We start from the raw sequence: 16351 nt of genomic DNA on the forward strand, positions 1-16351 counted from the left end.
AAGATAGATGTACCTACCTTTACGAGCACTCTTCTACAATTCCTCTTGGATATTTGATTGATCGATCTGCCAATTGTAAAGACATCCTTGTTGGTTTTAGCTCTCCCATCCCTCGCATCTTAAAAACTTCATAAGACATAAGGTTAATGCTAGCACCTAAATATGCTAAAGCTTTTTCAAAATCAAGATTACCAATATTACAAGGAATAGAAAAACTTCCTGGATCTTTCAACTTTGGAGGTAATTTGTTTTGAATAATTGCACTACACTCCTCAGTTAACATTACTGTTCCTTGATCATCAATTTCTCGTTTCTGGCTTAGGATCTCTTTTAGAAATTTTGCATAGCTGGGCATTTAAGCGAGAGCTTCAGCAAAAGGGATGTTGATTTGAAACTTTTTGAAGACATTAAGAAATTTGAGGAAGCTTTTGTCATCTTGTGCTTTCTTTAACCTTTATGGGAAAGGAACAGGTGGAACATATGGTTTTACTTCCTCTTGCTCTTCTAGTTTAATTATGGGAACTTGTTTATGCTCTTCCTTTTTCTTTTCTATCTTCGGTGGTTCCTCCAACTGTTTGCCACTTCTCAAAGTGATAGCTTGTACCTGCTCTTTAGGATTCTTTTCGGTATTACTAGGTAACGTACCTTGAGGTCGGGATGCCATTATGTTTGCAAACTGTCCTAGCTGAATCTCCAAGTTTCTTATCACAGCTTGCTGGATTTTATTATTTTCTCTAGTTTCGTTCATGAAGTCCATGTGCGATTTAGAAAGGGCAATAAGGAGATCATCCTGAGATTTTTTTTCTCTTGAGGTATAAAACCTGGTGGTGCGTTCAAGGCATTGTTTGGATTCCCATACGAAAGATTAGGGTGATTCCTCAATCTGTTATCATAAGAATTAGAGTATGGGTAATTCTTCCTTCCTTGATTCATCACATAGTTTACTTGTTCCAAAGTTTGCGGGCTTAAAGAGTCTAGCATGCATTCTCCCCATGTTGCCCATTACACCTGTCACAAACTTGCATAATAGAGTTGACAGGGTTAGTAGTCAATAAATCCAACTTTCTTACCATATTATCCACTTTGGCATTGAGTGCTGTAATGGCATCTATCTCATAAACTCCTACAGACTTCTTTCTTTTGGAGCTGTTTTGGTAATGACTATTGCTTGCCATCTCTTCTATCAGGTCATATACCTCATCAATTTCTTTTCTTTCAAAAGATCCACCTGCAGCTGCAACTACATCTAGAGTGATTTTAATGTTAGGAGATAACGTATTATAAAAAGTTTGTACCTGTAACCACTTAGGCAAACTATGATGTGGGCACTTTCTTAATAAGTCCTTGAATCTTTCCCAAGCTTCGTACAAACTCTTTTGATCATGGTGGGCAAAGGTCATTATCTCATTGCGCAGTTTTGTGGTTTTTGAAGTGTTGACGCGTGGTTTTATGCCCCCACCTGACCCAATGAGGATATGAGGATAAGGGACAAGGCATCACGATCAACCAGAAGTGTTTGAACCAAAATTTGAACCAAACCGCCCAGAGGAGCCTGACTCGCGTTAGGGTTGCGTCACGCAGCTATAACCTGCGTGACGGCACTCATAGTTGCGTCACGCAACTCTAACTAGGTTGACACCTCTGGCGCGCGCCTGTGCAGCGGCCTGCACTGTTTGTATGGATACGCGACAACTGTATGAAAAGTAAGCTGCGTCACGCAGCTCATGGTTCCGTCACGCAGCCTCTACCTGCGTGACGCAGCTTGTTCTGTTGCCTACCATATAAATACATCATTTTGTGCTTAAAACGGGACTTTTTAACATTTTCTCTCATTTTTCTCTAAAGATTTTAATGTTTTAACTTAAGCTTTCAATTAAACGGCTAGGGTTTCTTCTCCAAGAATTCAAGTGAGTAAACTTGAGGAAGATCAAACCATTAACCATCTAGTTTTGAAACTAAAAAAAAAAAAGAAGAGCAAAAAAAAGATAAAGAGAGAAAAAGATAGAAAAGAAAGAAAAGAAAACGTTTGCTTGGTATAAACTTGGTAACAACATCTCTGGGATCGTGAAGCAGTGTCCTAAAACCGATCTAAGTGCATGCAATCCTCAAATCTGAGGGCTAGGTAATCATTTTACCCTTTTCTTTTCATTTTTAACTTTTTCTTGCTTAAAAATCTCATTTTCATAGTGTTTAATTGGTTTGTAATTGTTTAAACGTAATTTTGCCCACTGTTGGACCTTTTTTGAATTGTGTCTAATCATTTTTGACAAAAAGAACACGTAAAAAGAGTAGTTTGAAAGGTAGTTGCGGACCAGAGCAGCCGCGTCACGTAGCTATTACCTGCGTGACGCGACTGTTCATGTCCAAAAGTCTTTGATCCGGACTGGACCACCTGCGTGACGCAGCTGTTCGTGTACTCAGTCTCTATTTTATTTCACACTTGTATCTGATATTTCGCTATGAATAAATAATCGATATGTCTGAGTGATTTAATAATGTCACGAACAGTTCCGTCACGTAGCTAGGAGTTCCGTCACGCGACTATTCTTCATAGAATAGCTGCGTGAAACAACTATTCCAATCTCCAGTCAAATAATAAGAGTTCCGTCACGCGACTGTTCTTCATAGAACAGCTGCGTGACGCGACTGTTCTAGTTTCCAAAACCATAACTAGAGTTTCGTCGCGCGACTATTCTTCATAGAACAGCTGCGTGACGCAACTATTCTAAGTTCCAGAATAAATAATGAGAGTTGCGCCACGCGACTGTTCTTCATAGAACAGCTGCGTGACGCGACTGTCTTCAAATTCCAGAATAGTTGCCTTATTCTGCCTTAATTTCATGTTACTAAGTAGATTTTTAATCTTAATCCGGAAAATAACCAGTAATGGGCAAATTGTGTTTTAATCAAACCAAACCAATTAATTACTTGTGATCATGAGATTTTAGAATTTATTATTTATTGCTTATTATTGATTATATTATTGAAATCGGTTTGTGGCCATAAGGCAAGAGCGGGTCTTTTAATTTTATTTGATATGTATTATGGATGAATGGTGGATGTGATGATTAATTTATGATGAATGCAATGAATGAATCTAGTTGGGACGATTAATTAATTTTCCACATAGGAACTCGGTTCGGTTTATTCGGGTTGGGTTTAAATAATTGGCTTTTCTAAAATAAAATCAATTAGAAATCGTAGGTTAAAAAGAGGCCGTTTTCCAGGCATCGGCTTCCAACGGGCCGACGTACCTAATTCCCTTACCTAGAATCGTACTACGTACGCCTGATCAGTTTTTTTTCTAAATAATTCGGCCTTGAATAAAATTGGGTTTAAAATGGAGTCAATTTTATAAAATAAAATTGAAAACGGTCCCATTGCTGAAAAAATGGGTGGCGACTAAAATAATTTATAAGACCGATTTATCGGCATCGCGTATTCAAAAAGAGATTTTTTATCACCTTTTTCCCAAAAAATAAATAAACAACCAATAATAATAAATAAAAAGATGTTTTTCGAGATCCTTCCGGGGTTCGGGATTTCGGCGAAAACATGAAGATGGAAAGAATTTTGCTAAAAATTTTTGGGCTAATTCCTCCCATGTTGTAAAACTTCCAGCAGGGCATGATTGTAACCAAGATCGTGCTTTGTCCCTAAGAGTGAAAGGGAAGAGTCTTAGTTTTATGGCATCCTTGGAAACACCATTTTGTTTGAAGGTATCGCAAATCTCCAGGAAATTTATGATATGGGCATTAGGATCTTCACTAGGTAAACCTCCATATTGAATTGAGGGAGAAAGCATTTGGATAATTGCAGGTTTAATTTCAAAATTATTTGCTTCCACCCTAGGTCTTGTGATTCTCGAGGTTGTTCCATTGAGAGAAGGTGTTGTATAATCTCACAAGGTGCGGACATGAGGTTGAGGTCTGTTTTGAGGGTTAACTTCATCGTCCATGTCTGCTTGCTGTTCAAGTTTGCTTTCACGTGTTCTTCTAGCGGCGTTGTTCCTACGACAGGTCTTTTCAATTTCTAGATCAAAGATCAAAGGTTTAGTCCTACCTGATCTTCTTTGCATAAACACCTGAAATAATTCTTTAAAGGAAAAATTAAATAAAACAAAAGAAGAATAAATGTCTAAATTAATAATAGGGTAATTAGTATTGATATTGATAACGCCAATCCCCGGCAACGGCGCCAAAAACTTGACAGTAATTTTTCGCAAGTATACGAAAATCGCAACAAGTAATATAGAATGAGTAGAGTATCATCTCCATAGGGATTTTGTATCAAGTACCAAAATTATGTTAACCTATTATTATTTAAACGACAATAAGGGAAAATTGTTGTGAGAAATAAATAATTAAAAGAGAACAAAAATAAACCAAGCAACAGTATTGAAGAAAAGAAGTCAAGGATTTAAAACTACTAGGGATTTTGATTTCACTTAACTCTATCCAATTTATTTTATTAGTTCGTTAATCAATTTTAATTGTTCAAGTCAGGGAAACAACCCTAGAATCACTAATAAGCTCTCCCGATGTTTTGTTAGTTATTTTAATCCAATCTAATTACCTATCTTCCAATAGCGTAATCAAACATGAATTAAATTATTAAGTTTTGTGGTTTGTTTTGTGAATTCATAACCTAAGGTTATTAACTTATGAAAAACCCCCATGAGTCAAACCATATAGCTTCTGCATCAAGTTATTATTCTCATGTAATTTATTACCTTTTTCATATCAAAAATCCTTCTCTCGATAGTGATTAATGAAATAAATCAATCCAGGGGAGAAACTCTCCCTGGAAGCATTAAAGTCAATAATAAATTATACTTTGAACAAAGAAAAACAAATCTAATATTATAAATTGGAAAAGAAATTAAGCTACATCAAATCCCTAGTATGAGAATTTAGTTCGATATAGTAATTAAATAAAACTCAATACTACTTGAATAAAATTACATAATCAAACAGAATAATGAAAGAATAAAACAAGTTAAAGAGTTTAGAGATAAAAACTAGGCAACAAATAACGTGGACGGCTTCCTTGAATCTTGACACAAATCTTAAATGCTTGGAGTATTTGAGAGAGAGAAGAAACAATAGAACAAGAATTGTCAAAGACTCGAGATATCCTTTACAATGAATGGCCCCTCTCTTTATATAGACTTCTTGAGAGAAAATCTGACTCTGTTTAGGAAATAGAATCCTTATTAAGTAAGAAATCTTTTTGGAGATATGAAACTATTTAAGCTTTGGATTTCTTCTCAATTAGGACTTTTCCATCCTCCTAAATAGGATTAGATCTTGATTTGCACGTCAGGAAAATATTTGAGGTGGGCCCATGTAAGTTATAGAAATTGGCTGGCGTTCTCAATTCAGGACGGCATCAAATTCGTAGCACGGGCATGCTATTTTCACAGTCTGGGCATGCCAGAGCCTAAGTTTTATGGATTGTTCAGCACGGGGCGTGCTCCGCAACATGTCCAGAGAAGAATCTGTGGCAAGGGCGTGCCCCATAGCACTGCTAGGGCATGCTAGGCTTTGACTTTCCAGGATGAAATGCATCACAGGTGTGCTTAAGCAAGCACGCCCTGAGGTCCTTTCAGGCACGGGCGTGCCATATAGTACGGTCCGACCGTGCTAGAGTCTGAGTCTTCACTTGATTTTCCTTAAATTCAGCACGGGCGTGCTAATGTGTATGGGCAGGGCGTGCTAGGGCTTGAGTGTTTTGCTTTATTTTGCTCTTTTCTGTGCCAAAACCCTGCAAATTTCTTTAAGATCAAGTGGATTATGATTCAAGAAAGCTTTGAACAAAAACATAAATAAAACTAAATAAAAATTAATTAAAGTGATTAAAATTACTAAAATTCCTAATAAAAACTATATTAAAAATACTATAAGAATAACACCTATCACTTTCTAATGATTTGGAGGTATAAAAAAACATATGTTCACAATTCATTTACTAATTCTCATCACAATCATACTTATTTTAGGAATCTCTTAATCAAGAACTCAATATTAATAACAAAACCTAATTTAACAAGATTGAGGGTCGGATACCCACCGCTTTTCATCAGCTACTAGCAATTAAATTCCAACAAGCTTCTTCCTTCTCCTTCTAATACTTTAATTCACTCTTAAATCATCATTCACACATATTTACAACTCCAAACCATACTTTCATTTTATAATAGACTAGTTCTTTTTATGACATGCGATGCACGTTGACTATACTCGTGATATGCTCATTTTTTTATACTCCTTATAGTTTTTTATTTACATAATTAAAGTATAAATTCTTATTTAGATTGCAATAAATATAGTAGTTTTTATATAGACAGTAAAATATGCTTTTTAATTATATATCTTGCACTGTAATATCTCATTAAAAAAAATTGATATATTTATTTCACTCTTTAAAATAGTAATTTAAATATAAAATATGTCATTTATATTTTCTTCAACATACTGATTTATAGAGTTTTTATTATACGCTAATTGCTTTTATTTTTTGTTTAAGTACTAAATTGATTTATAAAAATCATCACATAGTTTTTATTTTACGTTTTATAATTAATTTACATGTTTTGTGAATAAATTTCACTATAATCTTTTTCAGTAAATAAATATACTTTAACAATAGAATAAGAAACTAATCTAATAAACCAAATTAAATATTTATAAATAATAATAATTTTTATTTTTATTTTTTAGCCAATCAAAATCACGAAATCATTTAAAAAATTTATTGTTAAAATTATATTCCTTAATAGAAAGAATATAATTTGAATTATATAAGATATCAATAGAATTAATCAAATTTGAGATGTTTAAAAATAATATTTTTTATCCTATTTTTCGGCCCACCAAATCAGAGCGCAATTTATAATTAAAGAAATTTAACCATATCCTTTTAAAATCAAAATATTAATTATCTAGAAATATTTTTTTTAAATAAATTTAAAAAAGTAAAAATTTTCAAATGTCTCATATTTACATACATTCATTTAAAATAATAATGTTGAAGGCAGTAAATAAAAATAAAATAATAAATAATAATAATAAATTACTAAAATTATTTAATTATTATTAATATTATAATGAAATAAAACATAATTATACATAATAAGATAATAATAGTACAATTTTAAAGTTTCAAATGCTTAATTATCTATATGTATTCATCTATTAAAAAGTTAAAAAAACATCCAATCAAATTATAGAACATTTAAATTTCATTAAGAGTATTATCGTAGCGTTAATTATACATTAAGCATAATATTTAAAATAAAATTTAAAATTGATCACTAATAAGGTTATTTTAAAACATTTAAAATTTCAGTAAGGGCATTATAGATAATCTCATTAATCCTCCTCATTCCCACTTTTTTTATATAGTATAGATAGATGTAATTCACATAACCAAAAATAAATCTCTATCTCAAAGTTCAAGATAAGTCTTTACTATGTAGAATAGAACCTCTTCATTCCTCTCACTACTTGGAATCCAGTAAGCTTAACAGATCACCATCGTTTTCCTCCTTTAATCTCACCTTTCAAAAGCTTAATTTAGTTTGATATGATGACAAGAAGGTGTTTCATGGAAGGATTGTGATTTCTAAAGGATAATCAGCTGAAAAGGGGTGTTTAGTTGACGAGAAAGTGAGGGAAAATGAAAGAAAATCAAGTTAGTTAATAACTCTCTCTCTCTCTCTCTCCTCATATTATTCTACTAATCACCAACTAAAAGCCCTACTTAAGCATACACATATTAGTACATTTATGGATCTATATATAACTTTAAGGAACTTAAGATGAGGGTTGTTATGGGGCATTACCTTATCCATTAATGCTAACAATAATATAATTTTATTAGAATAAAAACTTGATGTTTAATGTACATTATCTTAAATAACAAAGTCAATTATGTTTTTTTTTTTTTTTCAACTTAAGCCAAAGAAATATTTGTTTGTATTTGGGTTGAGCAAATATATTTATATTATTGTGTTGATGTTTAATGGGCCTACTGAGGGCTAATATATATGTTTTTATTATTAAGTTTGAAGTCAAAAGCATAAGCTTACTATGAGCTTTTGGTGCTTATCTATGTCATACTATTAAGTTTTGGTCATGGCAAGTTTCTTTTATTCAGTAATTAAACATTTATATTTCTATGTTATAACTACAATCTACTCAACTTAGAAAGGCAAAAGAATTCAATGCATAAATTTAAAAAACTTAAACATAGAATTAAACAAAATAAAAAATAAAATAAAATAAAAGTACAAAAAAATACAAAGAAGGCGATGCCATTAAAGGCTAACTTTTGTTTCTTTTTGCTAAAGGATAGTGATTGGCATCTCTAATGTTTGTAATGTAGCCACTCCTTTACATTATAGAGAAAGCAAATATTAGGTTACAATAGGAATTTTGGTATATCAATCCCTAATTTTCCTCTCTCTAACCTAAGGATATGCCTTTTTTCTCCATAAAGTTTAGAGGGTATAATCCAGCTTATTACGTGAATCAATTGGATAGGTATGATATCCAAATTTCTAAGGAAGGACATATGGCTCGGGGGTTTAAATTGATTTAGGGAGAAATCGGATTGGTGCAAGCACAAGCCTAAAGGCCCCAATTAAGGCCTTTGTTGTTATTTAATTTTCAAGTTTGTTCAATTTTAGGGTTTTTTTTTTTTTTTTTTTTTTGTCTATTTTGGCTTGGTTTTGTACGATCAAATAAGGTTGTTCAAACTTGCATAGGTCGGGTTTTAAATCAACCAAAAATACTCAACATTTTCATTAGCCAACTCAAGTGGAGCTATTTAGCAAAGAATCAATATATAATGCAAAAGGTAACAGAGGATTGAAGATGCTGGAGGTTTGAAGAAGGAAGCCGTTGTTAGTAACGGCTAATATTAACCAACGATGTCATTTCATTATACCAGAAAGAAAAAGATTACAAAAAGGGAATACGGTGTTGCACGGATAATGAAGGCAGTGACAAAACACATACTGTATATCTTCTTCTTACTCATAACAAAAACAGTTGAAGTGTTGCAAGTTTGTTATGAAAAATGAAGAGAGAGAAAGTTCAGTTGTAACAGATTTTAAGAGCTAAATTTGATGTGTCAGTGGTGTCCGTAAAAGGTGTATAAATAATTGTATAGAGCATCTTGTGTAGCAAGTTTTGGTGAATCTTCTTTTCTTCTTTTCAGAATTGTAACCTTCCTCTGTTTTTGTTCTTCTCTTGTATCTGTTATTCTCTCTATCTTCTTATTCAATGAGATGAATTCAATCAAGTTTTATATGGTATATAGAAAATTTCTTAACATAGAAAATTTCTTATCATATGAAATCATACATGTTAGCTTACTTTTGAACTTAAGTGACTCATGAAAACTTCATACTTAAACATAAGTACTTAATATAGGAAACTTCTCATAAATTCCTTTTCTTTTAAAACTTTCTTAAACTCATCATGAAATTTATCATAAGAAACTTCTTATCATATAAAATCATACTTTCCTTATTCAAAATTCAAAGCACATGCACCGTAAATACCCATTTTTTTAAAAAACTCTAAACATATGAAAGTTATCAAAATAATCATACTTATGACCATATATATATATAGATAGCATACCATACAAAAAAAATAATGAAGTAAGCCTTACCACCCTAGAGTGGTTTGGCCTCTGAATGAAAACCAAGGGGAGGAATTTCCTTCTCCTCATGCATTATCTAAACTAATTCCACACTTTATAAAATTTCCAACAATTTTTCCCATTTATATCTATTTAAACATATCCACAATAACACTTTTCAAAATTATATCTTATTTTTATCAAATAAATTCTCAAACATACAAATAATCAAGAGAACCTCATCACACATGATTCATACATACATTTATCCAAATAAACCCATGATTCAAGGCATAGGAAATTTCCACCATTAAAATAACCTTGACCTTTGCTGTGTTTTTAAGACATAACTTGAGTTATAGGTTTCCAAATTGAACGAAATCAGATTCATTAGAAAGATAAAATAAAATTATACAAATGTTATGAAGGGACCACAGCCCAGATCAATGTGTAAGATGGTAAACAGAAGCTAGGAACACAGACCAATAGTCCAGACCCGATTCAGCAGAACTAAGTCCAATGTTTATTAAATTCCTACTTCACCAAACACTCAAATTAAACCAATCCAAAACCAGGGAAGTCTCAAGACACAGGGCAACAACTCTCATGAAGAACTTAGAACATAATCTTTCCATTATAGTGGTCAAAATGGGCACTCAATTTAAAGATGCATGTGGCCCGGCATAACAGAGTCAGTTTGGGTTTTTCAGCCATAAGTTGAGCTATATATATCCAAATTGGACATAAGAGGATGGGCTGGAAAGCTAAGAAGTAGACCTACAACTTTAATGAAGGACGCAGACACGAATAGAGAATATAAGGGATCGAGAAATTGTCCTAAAGCTCACCCAATAACACATTTTCCCAATTAACCATGAAAAGAATAGGAAAGACATAGATACAAGGTAGAGGTTTCTACCACATATTAAATACTCATCAAACATTACCCAAGAGCATGTTATTGCAACCAAAGTTCAACAAATCAATCATTTCATACAAAATCCCAAAATATACACATGATAGCATATATGCACAAAATCAAAAATTCAAGTAAGGTAAGTGTGTTTATGAACACTAACCTTAAAAATAAGCTTTAGCAAGCTTAAATTAAAGCTTTCTAAGCTCTAACTTTGCCTTTACTCCATGGTAGAGGTTTCCCCAACCTTTGGCTTAAGTAGAGAATCTCCAACTTTCTTGAAAATAATCACCACAAATCACTTCTCAAGCTTAATTCTCTAAGATTAATTACTTAAATCAAGTTGGGTGGGTTCAATTTGGTGGATTTAACAAGTAAGAAGTGAAGAAAAACAAAGAAGAGAAGAAGAAGAGGAAGTTGGCGTTGAAGAGGAGAAGAAGAAGAGAAAAAGTGGTTGCTCAATAATTGGAGTTGACCTTATAAAGTGATCAAAGGGTATTTTGGTCTTTTTCCACAATTGGATGGCTAAGATTAAGTCAAAACTAATCTATGGTGTCTCCGACACCGAAGGTGGCATCCGTCGTCGGGTCTCACGGGACTGGGCGGAGGGTGTTACACAGGACTTCTTTGATACTTTTTCTCCTGTAGCTAAAGTTACAACTATCAGACTTCTCTCAATGAAAGGGTGGTTCTTGGAGCAGCTTGATGTAAACAATGCTTTTCTTCATGGGGATTTACATAAAGAAATTTATATGGAGGCTCCTTTGGGGTTATAGGTTCCTGATGGTTCAGTTTGTAAGCTGCAGAAGAGTTTATATGGCTTGAAGCAAGCCAGTAGACAATGGTTTCACAAGTCAACGACTTTTCTTATTATTATTGGCTATCAACAATCCCAATCAGATCACTCTCTATTCACTAAATCAAAAGGGGAACAATTTACTGCCCTATTGATTTATGTAGATGATATTGTTCAAGCAGGGAATGATTCTTCGGAGATTAGCTTAGACAAAGCTTCTTAGGATGCCAAATTCAAGATAAAAGATCTTGGTAAGCTAAGGTACTTTTTGGGATTGGAAATTGCTAGGTCAAAGGCAGGATTGCATATATGTCAAAGAAAGTATGCACTAGAGCTCCTAACTGAGTATGGAGTTTTAGGTGCTAAGCCTTCCTCCTCTCCTATGGATTATAATGTCAAATTGAGTAAAGATGATGGTGACTTGTTGACTGATATAACAAGTTACAGAAAACTAGTGGGGCAGCTATCATATCTCACTACCACAAGGCCAGATATCACTTATGTTGTCAATACCTTGAGCCAATTTCTCTCTGCACCAAGAACAACTCATTATCAGGCATTGCTCAAGGTTCTTAGATATGTTAAATCTAGTCCTGGTAATGGTTTATTTTATAAAGCTAGTTCAGCACCAAAGCTAACTGCCTTTAGTGACTCTGATTGGGACGGTTGCCTTGACACAAGGCGATCTATAACAGGTTATGCAATTTACCTGAGAGATTCCTTGATCAGCTGGAGATCAAAGAAGCAAGTGACTGTGTCCAGATCTTCTTCAGAAGCAGAATATCGAGCTCTTGCTGTCACAACATGTGAACTTCAATGGTTGAGCTATATGCTATCCGATCTTGGTCATAATTTATTTGCACCCATTAGTCTCTTTTGTGATAATCAATCAGCAATTTATCTCACAGCTAATCCTGCCTTTCATGAGCGATCGAAGCATATAGAGATAGATTGCCATTTTATTCGAGAAAAGGTTAATTCTGGCCTTGTTCATCTTATGCCTATTTCTACAGAGCTGCAGCTTGCTGACTTGTATACCAAATCTCTTTCTCCTTCACGTTTTAAGTTTCTCATGTCCAAACTAGGCATGTCTAACATCCATGGCCCAGCTTGCGGGGGGTAACAGAGGATTGAAGATGCTAGTGGTTTGAAGAAGGAAGCCATTGTTAGTAACGGCTAATATTAGCCAACGATGTCGTTTCATTATTCAAGAAAGAAAAAGATTACAAAAAGGGAAAACGGTGTCGCACGGATAATGAAGGCAGTGACAAAACACATACTGTATATCTTCTTCTTACTCATAACAAAAACAGTTGAAGTGTTGCAAGTTTGTTATGGAAAATTAAGAGAGAGAAAGTTGAGTTGTAACAGATTTTAAGAGCTAAATTTGATGTGTCAGTGGTGTCCGTAAAAGGTGTATAAATAACTGTATAGAGCATCTTGTGTAGCAAGTTTTGGTGAATCTTCTTTTCTTCTTTTCAGAATTGTAAACTTCCTCTGTTTTTGTTCTTCTCTTGTATCTGTTATTCTCTCTATCTTCTTATTCAATGAGATGAATTCAATCAAGTTTTATAGAAGGATCAACCCATGTTGTTTGCATTGGATTTCAATTTCCTCTCAAATCAAAACCAATCAACAAAAGAAGAGAAAATAAACACCAATAAGTATATAGTAGCAATAATAAAAGTAGTATTTACTTATTTGATATTCTTCTTTAATGGAAATTAATGCCTAAAAAGTTGAAAAAGGTTTGTGCCTATTCCCCTGAGATTTATGAAGATTTATCACACATGCTCTTTCTTTCTCTCTCTCTCCTTTTATGTATCTCTCTCTATTTTATGTTTTTGTTTTACTTATCTATTTCTGCTATTATTTATTTTGGTTGTACTTGATTCATATATATGTTTTAGAGAGATATGAGAGACAGTTGGTAGCTAGGCTAGTGGATAGAAAGATGGGAGGAGAGAGTTTAGGATGATAAGAGAGTAAAATCAACAATATAGAACTGGATTTTTAAAGCGTTAAGTAGACACTGAAAGATCATTGTTATGGCCATCTTTCTCCTCCTTACGTTGGTGGTGGCAAAAGTTTTGGATCTTGCTTAATTGCAATAACAATTAAACTACATCCACTATAAAAAATACTGTGATTGCCAATCAAAATTAAACACAAATTCTGCAATTGAAAATTGAAACCAAAATGCAACAAAATCCTAGTAATCATATGGAAACAACACAAACCTCAACTATCCATTTCATTCTCTAAAATTGGAAAAAGAAAAGAAAATGCAGAAATTGCCAAAAAATTATACTTGCCAGAGAAGAATAAGTAACCAAAATCAGCTAGCGGGGCCGATCAATGGCGACAGAACAAAAGCACTGGCTTCTTCAGGTTTTTGTGCTTGAAGAAACCGATTTTGAGAGATGAATAATCTATGTGTAAAACTGAATGTTTAGTAATGTTCTATAAAAAAAGAAAGCTAGCTCTATGTGTATTATATGTTAATGATGGGCCAAATATTAGAAGCTGACATGGCAAGACAGACAGTTATTCTCAAAGCTTCACACGTGATCCATCAGCAAATATAATTTTTTTGAAGCTTTGATTTTACTTTATTCAAATCTAAATGAATCTTAGTTTAACTAATTAATTAGCATTCATTATTATTATCATTATTTTAAGTACAATTAAATTAATTGAAAGATACAATTTTCATAAGTATTGCTTTCAACATCCACAAACTAAAAAGGAAGTTGTTACTTCTATGTATCAGATATAATACAGGATGAAGGAGCATAACCCAACCTAGCCCTGCCAAGATCAAACTCCCAAAGATGGTTTTGTTGCAAAATATTACCAATAATAGTTGTTCCTGGCCATCCACCAGAAGTAAATGCAAGACACTTTGTATCTCTAGCAACATCAATCACATAGTTTTTAATTGGCGGTTGAAATTTAGCTCCATCTGCAAAATGAAATACAAGTCTTGGCACCAATGATTCATTGTACCCTTCAGTACTAAAACAATGTTTTACAGGTATTCCTGGTATCTCTATCTTTTCAAAATTTGCCAGGGCAACTTTAAATGCATTTACCACTGTATCATGTGCTGCTCCTGCCAAAATTGTCATGCTTGTGCCTGAATCAAGAATAACTCCACCCTTACCAGTGATGTTCCATACCTCCTGTGGAATGTTTAGCATTTTACCATCCACTGATATTCCACTAACATTAACACAATAATACGGATTCATGTAATCTAGTAGTAATTCTGTATATTGCATATTTTGCACTTTTGTATGTTTCACATCTCCAAAACTTAAGTAGTTTCTGACGTTAGTTGGAGACAAATGATCAACCAAGCAATATGAGAACTTGTTTCCAAATACTTCTGCCAACCTTACGACAAAAGAATGCTTACTATACCCTAAGCCCAACACTCCATCTAATTTTGAGTCACCAATGAATTTTACTGTGCACCCAATAACCACATTAAATAGTACTATCTTGAGCCTACTATGGAGTCCCACCTTGACAGTCTCATTAGCAAAAATCCCTATTGCCCGATACCCATTAGCATATCTACCACATGAAAGATTACACTTTAATCAGTAATAATATTAAAATAATTATATTACTACTTATAACTGAATTAATTAATGACCTAAGAATAAAAAGATTAACTTAACTTAATAAAAAGACTTATTTTGCACAAGCAATTTAATAAAAATGTCATTAAAGATAATGCATATTAAACAAGGTAAATCTTTTATATCTTCGAAAAAAAACAAGGTAAATCTTCTATAAGGTACATAGGATTAAATATTTGAAGAACAATGTACATATGCATATATTTAAAGATTAAAATAGAAAATCATGTATGTGAGATCAATACAAGAAAAATAAAGAATAGTTACCCATAGTCAAAGATACATGGTAGCTCTGGGGAAGGACAATCGGCCACGCTTTGATAAGGGATAAGATCATCTTCACACATTTTAGAGGAGCATGGAATTGTCCGAAATGAAGGGGAATCATTACCATTAAAGACCCTACCACGGTGAGGACTGCTCATAGGACACCCTTTGCACCTATATTTGCAGTGCATCCATGTTAGATCACTGCCTGTATCTGCCACCAACAAAAACTTTTGCGGTCGAGGACTTCCAATTCGAAATGATACAAAGTATTCTGCCACTCTAATATCTGTACCTGTTTGTATTGGAATCTCGGCTGTTTCTTTTCCATCATAAACACTTATGCCCCTTCTTTTTCTATTATACTGTGATGCAATGACTTGTTGCCTGAGATTGTCACTTTCAAGCAACTGCCTTATACGATCCGATCTATTCTTGGGTGGTCCAAGCAAATTATCCTCTGTCTTTAGCTTATGCGAATGCCTATGAATCAACTCAAACCAAACTCCTGTATTATTGGAGATAGAAATTGCATCTACATAAAGAAAGAATATGACAATATTAAAGCATGAGATTAATGATAACACCAGTAGGAGGTGGGGTGAACACATTTCGATGGCTAATCAATCTGGGTAGAAAAGAAAACATCCAAACACCAATCCTATCTACTTTTTAGGTGAATGATGAAAAGAAAGCTCAAAGCAAAAGGTGGTATTTTTTTAAGCTACAAATTCTCCCTTTTCTCTGTTATGAATGGATGGCTATATTTCTTATCTTTCTATTATTAGTATTATTGTTGGCTATTGATTTTGTTCATATCATTAACGTAAATTTCTGATAGTTTAAAATACTTGGCTCCGTTAGAGCCCCTCATTTATGAAGTTTACATTGGAAATAATGCATTGTAATTCTATATAAGTGAGCATGTCAGATATGATATGAAAAATATATATTGAATTCTATAATTACTGGTCAATTATAGATATATTACGTTTTAAGAAATACTAAAATATATTTGGTTGGAATAATTGTTACTAACTTTTAATATTAGTAAAAAATTAATGGAAC

The 16351-nt window shown here is 33.2% G+C and overlaps 1 protein-coding gene and 1 non-coding gene across 2 annotated transcripts; one reads left to right on the forward strand and one right to left on the reverse strand.

Moving 5' to 3' along the window:
- The first annotated feature begins 1311 nt into the window (after positions 1 to 1311).
- On the forward strand, positions 1312 to 1418 carry LOC119370453 (small nucleolar RNA R71). The gene has a single exon (XR_005177980.2). It is a non-coding gene; the product is annotated as a small nucleolar RNA R71 (small nucleolar RNA).
- A 12581-nt stretch (positions 1419 to 13999) lies between these two features.
- Positions 14000 to 16028, reverse strand: NANA (Eukaryotic aspartyl protease family protein). The gene is made up of 2 exons (XM_020680170.3): positions 15284 to 16028; positions 14000 to 14948 (listed from the first exon to the last, which is right to left on the reverse strand). Exons 1-2 carry the CDS (start codon positions 15892 to 15894, stop codon positions 14129 to 14131), a joined length of 1431 nt encoding a protein of 476 aa, XP_020535829.1. The 5' UTR covers positions 15895 to 16028; the 3' UTR covers positions 14000 to 14128.
- Positions 16029 to 16351: the final 323 nt, after the last annotated feature.

Source organism: Jatropha curcas, chromosome 5 (genome assembly GCF_041381405.1).
Source record: "Jatropha curcas cultivar XTBG-Jc1 chromosome 5, XTBG_Jcur_1.0, whole genome shotgun sequence".
NCBI classification, from domain to species: domain Eukaryota; kingdom Viridiplantae; phylum Streptophyta; class Magnoliopsida; order Malpighiales; family Euphorbiaceae; genus Jatropha; species Jatropha curcas.

Bases quoted from the DNA above. Each gene is read 5' to 3' on its own strand.
- NANA (XM_020680170.3), bottom strand. From the start codon at position 15,894: ATGTGTTCACCCCACCTCCTACTGGTGTTATCATTAATCTCATGCTTT. The intron at 14,949-15,283 runs GTAACTATTCTT...TTCATGTGGTAG, and splicing joins CCATGTATCTTTGACTATGG to ATATGCTAATGGGTATCGGG.